Genomic DNA, 9325 nt, shown 5'->3' with positions numbered 1-9325 from the left:
CCACCACCACCACCACCACCACCACCACCACTTAAAATTAGAATTAAAAATAAATAAATAAATGAAATAAAAAGTCAAGCATCCTGTTTTGAAGGGCCAAGGCTGGACCCAATAATTGTCAAGTAGAAAGGGAAATCTAAAAAAAAGCAGAAAACCATGAAGAGAAAACTCCAAATTCTTCCAAAAAAAAAAATCTGCCCCCAAACTCCAAAACTCTGAATTACATGCTTGAGGGACAGATCGCAAGCCCACCAGTTACAGCTAAAAAAATTAATTAATTAATTAAAGTTCCTGAATCCTCTGTTTGTAATTTGAGTTTAGTCAAGTTAACTAGCTGCTAAAACAACCATTTCTTTAAAAAGTTAAAACATTTTAGAGGAACATGACAGTGTCCCATGAACTGCATATTACAATGCCTAGAGTATAATCCAAAATTACTGGACACATGAAGCAAGTGGAAAATATTACCTACACAAGAGAAAAAGGAAGTCTATGACAACCCACTGTGAACGACCCAGATGCTGGAATTAGCCGGCAAGAATTTTAAAGTAGAATATTATAGCTACGACAATGTCTCACAGACAGCTAGTAGAAAATATCAAAGAAAACCAGTGTTTTGGTCTCACAGGGCAGAGAAAATTTCCACCATGAACCCTACCTAAGCCCGCAGGAAGGAGCTGAATTGACAAGAAGAAAGCAAATGAGAAATCTGGCCTCTCAGTGGTGGCTCACAGCTGTAATCCTAGCGACTCAGGAGGCTGAGATTTGAAGATCACATTTCGAAGCTAGTGTGGGCAGGAATATTGAGATTATTATTTCCAATTAACCAGCAAAAAGCTGGAAGGGGAGGTGTGGCTCAGGTGGTAGAGCACCAGCCTTGAGCAAAAATACTCAAGGACAGCATATAGACCTGAGTTCAAGCCCCAGGACCAACACACACACACACACACACACACACACACACACACACGTGTGTGCACATGTGAACACACATGTATGCACACACACACACACACATATACACACAATGACCTATCCAGGGTCATCCCTCAGGACATGTCCTCTCTTCCTGCCCCCTACCCCTGTGACAATATGTCATGATTTTCAGGAGAGCTGCAGACAAAGGTACAGGATGACCATATGCCACTGTTCACAATGGGCATTGTTAAGAGCGCCCTTGGTCAAGGTGCCATGAGGTTTTGCTCCATTCTAGCCTGAACTCTGTTCTCTAAGCCAGATGGATCTCTATCTGTTCAGAATTGGCTCGTGCTGGATTCTGTTTTCCTCCAGGAGACGAGGAAGCAAAATGAGCAGTCTATTCAGGAGGGGACTCTGGGAAGCATTCCATGACACGGATGTGGAGCCAGGAGTGTGGGTGAGTTAGTGAGCAGATTACTTGTGTGACCCATCCACTGGGGTCACACTGTAGAACATGACTCACAGCTGAGCGCCAGTGGCTCACACCTGTCATCCTAGCTACTCAGGAGGCTGAGATGTCAGGATCACAGTTCAAAGCCAGCCTGGGCAGGAAAGTCCAAAAACAAAATCCTCTCATCTCATCTACCAACTCCCCATCTGTCACTGGATGACGATACCCCAAGGAAACCAGCTCTAGCACTGTGCTACGGGGGGCCTTGTCCTGACCTGTACCAAGCCCAGCCCTAGAGCCAAAATCCTCCATCCATCTTTTTTTTTTTTTTTTTACTCCTGGGGCTTGAACTCAGGGCCTGGGCACTGTCCCTGAGCTTCTTCTGCTCAAAGCTAGCCCTCTTCTACTTGAGCCATAGCTCCACTGCTGGTTTTTTCTATTTACGTGGTACTAAGGAATCGAACCTAGGGCTTCGTGCATGCTAGATAAACACTCTACCACTAAGCCACATTCCCAGCCCTTCCACCCCATCTTTAGACACAGGTACTGACCGGTGCCGGGTACACTTAAACCAGTTGAGGATATCCGTGCATCTTGTGTAGTAGATCTGATCGAAGGGGTGTGCGTAGGACTCCTGGACCGTCACCGCATAGCTGAGGACCAGAGAGGAGACAGAAATCACAGTCAGCACTAGACAGGCCAAGCTGGTCAGCAAGACACACTCCCCTCCCCAGGTACACAGCCCTGAGACCACGCTCTGTCCTCTTCTTCCACAATGCCGACCTCCTGCCCTAGACGCCCAAGCCCAAAGACCTCCCTGGCCCCAGGCTGGCCCCAGGACACTGGCTTGCTGATTTCCTGAAATCCCTTATTTACCAGAGAGAAAATAAAGGAGGATTTAAGTTTCTGCTGGGTGGTTCTGAAGGTACAGTCAGTAAGTTTAAAAGTATTTCATGTTAGCCCAGGACAGCAGTACACACCTATAGTCTCTGCTACTCAGAGAAAACATCGTGAACTCAGGAGTCAAGGTAAACCTGGACAACTTGGGCAGGTACTCTACCACTAAGCCAGGCCTCCGGTCCCAATTTTTTGCTGGTTATTACTGGATAGGGTCTGGCTTCCTGCCTACAAGTTTATCAATTTTAGCTTTTCCTGGTTGCTCAGATGACAGACCCATGTTACCATGTCCAGCTTCCCTCCATTGAGATGAGGGCTCTTCTACTCAGGCTGTCCTAGATCTGTGATCTTCCCACTCTTAGTCTCCCAAGTAGCTGAGATTACAGGTATGCACTACCAAAATACAGCTTTGTTTGTTTATATCTTAATGGTTTTCAAATGAAGTGAAGTAAGCCGGGCACTGGTGGCTCACACCTGTAATCCTAACTACTGAGGAGGCTGAGATCTGAGGATCGCAGTACAAAGCCAGCCTGGGCAGAAAAGTCTGTGAGACTCTTATCTCCAATAAACCACCAGAAAACCGGAAGTGGCACTGTGGCTCAAGTGGTAGAGCACTCGCCTTGAACTGAAGAGCTGAGGGACAGCGCCAGGCTGTCAATAAAAATAAAAATAAAGAAGAAGAAGAGAAGTGTCCCATTTTATAGATGAAGAACGAAGAACCCAAGGCTGAGAGAGGTAGCTGGCCGGTATCTCCTGTCTAACTCCTTTTAATTTGCAGCCCATCTCATAAAGTCGTGGAATTGCTATTTTCACTTTATACATGAGGAAATGGAGCATCAGATAGAATAAATTACTTCCCTAAGCTCATCCCACCCAGAACCTTCTAATCTGTTCTACTTTTTAGTATAGTTGGGGTACATGGAGGATGTGCCCTGGACCTCGTGGTAGAAAGCGCAATTACTTAAAAAACAAACAAACAAAAACAAAGGGCTGGGAATGTGGTGTAGTGGTAATGTGCTTGCCTTTCTAGCCTTAAACAAAAGAAGCTCAGGGACAGTGCCCAGGCCCTGAGTTCAAGCCTCAGAACTGGCAAAACAAAAGATCAAGCTGCGGGCTGGTGGCTTGTGCCTCTAATCCTAGCTATTCAGGAGGCTGAGAGCCGGGATTTGAGGTTCAAAGCCAGCCCAGAAGTCCATGAGATTCTTATCACCAATAAACTACTCAGAAAAAGCCATAGTGGCACAGTGGCTCAAGTGGTAGAGCACTAACCTTGAGCACAAAGAGGCTCAGGGACAGTTCCCAGGCCCTGAGTAAAAGCTCCAGGACTGGCAAAAAGTAATAATAATAAATAATAGCCATTCTTTTAGGGGTCGGAGGCGTGGCTCAGGTGGTAGAGCACCAGCCAATGAATGAAAGCATCCGTTACTGAATTTGAGTCCAAGTTAAAAAATAAATAAATAACAAAACCCAGAGGGGATAATTATGCTCCTGCCTATTGGCGGGGAACCTGACCCAGCAGGGAGCAGTGTTGGGGTACCAGAACTCAGCTGCAGCAGTGAAAGTATCCCCCTGTGTCCTGGCAGGGCGGTGAGCGATGGCAGAGACCTGAGCAATGCTGAAACGTGGGGGACACCCCCACTCCCACCCTCATCCCCCACACACACTCAATAGCACCTCAGCTGCGGTCTCGGGAATTAATTTTCTTGTTGGCTTGGCTCTGTTTCCCCCAGAAGGCTGTCTGGCTGACCTGAGCCAGATGGTCTGGTCCAGGCCATAAAAGCCCATCTGCTTTGCCTGGAGAAGCGGTTGGTTCAATGGCAAGGCAGCTGCGCATGCGTGGGTCCACGCTGATTCTCTGAAGTCTGTAAGGTCAAAAGCCTGTAATCCAGTAGCAAGCCAGGCACCATCAATGGTGCTCAGGGACCCAGGTCTTGGGGAATTCTGTCTGAGATGCTGAGGATGGATACAGGGCTCTGGGTGTGCCCCCATTAATAAGTACACTAGAGATGAACCCCAGAAACACAAATAGGGCCCAAGAGCCTGTTCGTCAGAGTACCCAGGCTCTGGAATACAAAAGCACAAGACCAACTTTGAAGCTTGTCATTTATTAGCATGACTTGAAATGTGTAATTTTTCTCAGTGTGTGTATGTGTACCAATACTGGGGCTTGAACTCAGGGCCTGGGCACTGTCCCTTACTTTTTTTGCTTAAGGCTGGTGCTCTACCACTTGAGCCACAGCTCCTCTTCTAGCTTTTGCTGGTTCATTGATGATGTCTCATGGACTTTCCTGCCCTGGCTGGCTTTGAACTGCAATCCTCAGATCTCGTTCTCCTGAATGGCTAGGATTACAGGTGTGAGCCACTGGCACCTGGCTTAATATGTGCTATTTAACACCTATAAGCCTCCGTGTCCCTGCACACAGATCTAGGATAAATACCAGTGACTCTCGTAGCTATCGTAAGGATTAAGACACCTCTCAGAATGGTGGGAAGACCAAACATGCATATCAAGTGCTTGTCCGGCATACAGTAGGTATCTAATAGATGCTGGCCATTGTCACCTGCCATCTCAGCACTGAATGTGTTTTCCTCCTAACCATGTAGGCAGGAAGAGAAAGAGAGGAGAAGGAAAGGAGGGGGCAGGGCAAAGTAAAGCAAGATCTATATGTAGAATGGACGCCCCACCTTTGCTAAGCATCAGGGGGTTCAGTCTCCACTTCTGGCACTGGCAAGGACAGTGGGTGCCTAGAAAAGTCAGCAGTCCATCAACAAGGGGTGGCAGGGTCCTGAGGGTGGACCCCACTTCCATAGGATTCCCTGGGTTGAGCGACTCTGCCAATAAGGCCTTGCACCAACTTGCAAGTCTGTGACCTGTAGCCTGGGCCCTGATTTCACAGTTGGGTGGATTAACACTGCTCATTTGCCAACATGCTAATGAGGAGCCCATGAATCTTGTAGAGCTAGGCTTTACCACCCTACAATGGGTGCTGCACTGGGTTTGATGGTAGCAGGGAATAATTAACAAGGAGCCCACCATAGCAGTGCTAATCTAGTGGGGAGATCTGCCCTATGGGGTCTCTGAAACTGGCCGTGAATGGTGAAAGCTAGATCCAACCATGCACAACTTGCAGAGGAATTCCTTTAGAAGACCGAAGCAGGAGGAGGAAGCTGGCATCAGTAGGCCTCAGGGGGGAGCCTGAAGGATCCCAGATCTTGGTTTTACTGTCTCTCTTCATTCTTGGTCCTCTATCTCAAATATAAGCTCCACTGAAGGCCCCAGCCCCCAGAATAATCAGCTTGCTCCCAACATTTTATGTCCCACACTTACTCACATTGGATTTCCAAGCTGGGTTAAATTGGAAGCCAGAGGTTCACGCCTTTCATCCTAGCTACTCACGAGCCTGAGATCAGAGGATCCAGGCTCTGAGGATCAAGATTCAAAGCCAGCCCAGAAGAGTCCATGAGACTCTTATCTTTAATTAAATCATCAAAAAGCCAGAAGTAGAACTGGAAATCAAGTGGTAGAGTTACTGGCCTAGAACACAAACACTCAGGGACAGAACTCAAGCCCAGAGTGCAAGTCCAGCATCAAAAAAAAAAAAGTCACTAGAGACCACACCAGTGTAGGCAATGTCTACAAGAGTCCAGGCCCACCCCCCCCCCCTCAGAGGCAGCTCTGATTGGGTGAGGTGTTTTCTCTGCCCCGGGGTCAGCCACTTACCTTCTGGGGAATGATATATGACCACACCCCCCCTTGCCTCCCTCCTCTGCGACCCTCCCCCACCCCTGAATCAAGGCTTCACTTAATTTTATTCATTTGATTTATTAGCATCTAAGTGGCAGAGTTGTCCTGGTCAGCATGACCAATCAATTCCAGGGTTTGATTGGGGGGGGGGTTCCCCCCTTTTTTTTTTATTCTGATTGGATCTCTGGTCACTGTCTTTCTTGCTCACCAAAAATCAATACTTTCACCTTGTGCTTCAAAGTCAGACCAGCTGCAAGGTCCCAGCCATTCTCCTCCCCACAGGACAAAGTGCTGCAGCCAGAATGCAGGGATTCCTTCTGCTGCTGTGGCCTCAGCGACCCCTTCCTCAATCAGTCCCCAGTCCCTAGCAGATTAAGCAGCAAAGCCCTCTTCCAGCCTCCATCAGGCCTCAGCCCAGCTGCCAAGTGAATGCTAGGGACGGGGGGGTCCCAGCATCAGAGAACATCTAACAACAGAGTCCTCATCCCCCCACCCTCTGATCCTTATTTGACCATGAGTATGGATAAAGCTCCTCTGGGCCTCTATTTCTTCATCTGTAAAATGGGTAGGAAGCTGCCAGGCGTAGGTGGCTCATGCCTATCATCCTAGTTACTCAGGAGGCTGAGAGCTGAGAATCATGGTTGGAATTCAATCTAAGCAGGAAAAAAAAAAGGTCTGTGAGATTCTTATTTCCAATCAACCAGCAAAAAGGCAGAAATGGAATTGTGGCTCCGGTGGTAGAACACCAGCGCGCCTAGGCCCTGAGGGCAAGCCCTAGTTACCAGCACAATCACAGGCACAGGCAAGGACAGCACGCTGTCAAGGTCAAGTTCAGTGAGTAAATACAACTCTCCATCTCAGCCTGGCCCTGTCCTTTAGTATCTGAGCTGTGCCACAGCCAGACTGCACGCTGCTGTCTCTGCAGATTCTGTGTCTGCATTACCCAGTCAAGCTCTCTAGGGATGCCTAGTTGAAGCCCACAGCTTACCTCTCCCAGTGGCTGCACACATTGGGGTCCTCAGGGTTTAGGGTGAAGACAGTTTGCAGGAAAGAGACAACCAGCAGGCTGGCCACGGGGAGCGCCATCAGGGCCTGAAGGGAAGGAGAAAGAAAGATGGTGTCTTACTTCAAACCCAGACTTGTATGGGGGCAGCTGTTGGGTACTGGGGTAAGGGGAAGCATGCTCACAAAGTCTCCCATCCCTGAGGTATAATACATACTTGCTTTTTTTACATCTGCTCGCTCACCAGTTCTGAGTAATGAACTGCACAGGAGAAAGCTTGGGTGGGGGTGGGGGGGGTCAGTGGGGCCAGGGAGGGGGTGGGGCAGGAATTCCAGTCCCAGGGCTTGAACTCAGGACCTGGGCACTGCCCCTGTGCTTTTGTGCTCAAAAAAAGTTAGCACTCTACCATTTGAGCCACAGCTCTACTTCTGGCTTTTTGCTAATTGGAAATCAGAGTTGCTGAGACTTTGCTGTCCAGGCTAGCTCCCAACCTTGATCCTCAGATCCTCCTGAGTAGCTGGGATTACAGGCAGGAGCCATCGGCACAGGCTCTGAGCCTAGCCTTGACCCAGAAACCCAGAGCCTTCCCCTGTTCGGCAACCCGATCTTTGACAAGTCTGACCATCCACTTCCTCTCCTTGCTCTATCTTGCCACAAACAAGAGTAGAAGGGCATCTGGGCCCCTTCCAGGAGGTGCCAGTTGCTAGCTGCCCAAAAGGCTAACCACTGTCTTTGCTGCCTCCTGTAAGGTATGAACCACCTATACTCAGGATGATGAAACCAAGTACCATCCCTACAGCCTGGGAAAGGTCTCCTCCCCATTGGCTGCAATTCCTTTTAATGCCAGCATGCGGCAGATGTTCAATGTGCACACAGCCATGCCAACCCTGTTCACTAAAAGGGGGATCGCTGCCACAGGACTCCTCAAAGAGGACAGTGAGTGGCAGTGACTGAAGACTCTAGCATCCTGTGGCCCCAGCTCAGACAACAAGTTCTAAGCCAGGAGCTGGTAGCTCAAGCCTGTCATCCTAGCTACTCAAGAGGCTGAGATCTGAGGATCGAGGTTTGAAGCCAGCCTGGGCAAGAAAAGTCCATGAGACTCTTATCTCCAATTAACTGTCAGAAAACAGGAAATGATGCTGTGGCTCAAAGTGGTAGACCCCCACCCTCAAGCTCAGGGATAGAGGCCAGGCCCTGAGTTCAAGCCCAATGACCGACCAAAAACAAAAAGCCAGAGATTTGAAAAAATTATGGGTTCATGCCTGTAAATCTAGTTACTCAAAAGACTGAGACCTGGGCTGGGAAGTTGGCTCAGTGGTAGAGTGCTTGCCTTGTGTGCATGAGGCCCTGGGTTCGATTCCTCAGCACCACATAAACAGAAAAGGCTGGAAGTGGCGCTGTAGCTCAAGTGGTAGAATGCTAGCCTTGAGCTGAAGAGCTGAGGGACAGCACCCAGGCCCACAGTTCAGGTCCCAAGACTGACAAAAAAAAAAAAAAAAGACAGACCTGGTCAGTTCAAAGGCAGACAAGAGAAAAAAGGCTGAGAGACGTCACCTCAAATAATCAACCAAATGCTAAAATGAAGGCATGGTTCAAATGGTAGAGCAACAGCACCTGTGAATAAGGAAGTCATGTGAGAAGCTAGATGCTGGTAGCTCATGCCTGTAATCCTAGCTACTCAGGAAGCTGAGATCTGAGTGAGGATGGTGGTTTGAAGCCAGTCCAGGTCTGTGAGACTCTTATCTGTAATTAACCACCAAAAAACCAGAAGTAGAGCTATGACTCAAGTGGTAGAGTGCCAGGATTGAGTGAAAAAGCTAAGGGACAGCACCTGAGTTCAAGCCCCAGTAGTGATACACACACACACACACACACACACACACACATTTCAAATCCAAGCATTTCCATCTGCCAGGCTGCTGACCTTGGGTGTGGGGGAGGGGAGGGGCCCTCCAGAGGACCCAGAAGTCCCCATACCATCTACAGAATGAATGAATGAATGAATGAATGAATGCACACCGTAACTGGCCCAGATGGTGCTGATTTTTTTTCCCCTATGTACCTAGAGGCTATTATGATTTACTTAAAAGCTTTATGGAAGTCAGAATGGCGCTTCTCCTTAACCAATGAACTCAACAGCACAATTCCTCTATGGGGGATGGGGGCCAGGGGTGTTTGACTCTGGAAAGGGATTGCAGGTTTGAAATGGGAAATCTAGACTTTGATCCTGGGTTCCCAGATAAGGCTCACTCACGTTGTTTAGGGAACAGATAACAGGGCATGTATTTCTCACACACATATACATACGTGC

The 9325-nt window shown here is 48.5% G+C and overlaps 1 protein-coding gene across 1 annotated transcript in view; it reads right to left on the bottom strand.

Moving 5' to 3' along the window:
• Megf11 (multiple EGF-like-domains 11) overlaps positions 1-7100 on the bottom strand; it is a 190604-nt gene extending 183504 nt beyond the window's left edge. Inside the window, exons 1-2 of the mRNA XM_013010020.1 lie at positions 7000-7100; positions 1921-2022 (exon numbers count right to left, since the gene is read on the bottom strand). Of these exons, the coding sequence (XP_012865474.1) occupies positions 1921-2022; positions 7000-7097 (200 nt within the window). The 5' untranslated portion in view covers positions 7098-7100. The remainder of the gene's footprint in view (positions 1-1920; positions 2023-6999) is intronic.
• Between the last annotated feature and the right edge of the window lie 2225 nt (positions 7101-9325).

The sequence above is a fragment of the Dipodomys ordii genome, unplaced genomic scaffold (genome assembly GCF_000151885.1).
Source record: "Dipodomys ordii isolate 6190 unplaced genomic scaffold, Dord_2.0 Scaffold11, whole genome shotgun sequence".
In the NCBI taxonomy this organism is placed as follows: domain Eukaryota; kingdom Metazoa; phylum Chordata; class Mammalia; order Rodentia; family Heteromyidae; genus Dipodomys; species Dipodomys ordii.
This window is presented reverse-complemented; position numbering and strand designations above follow the sequence as displayed.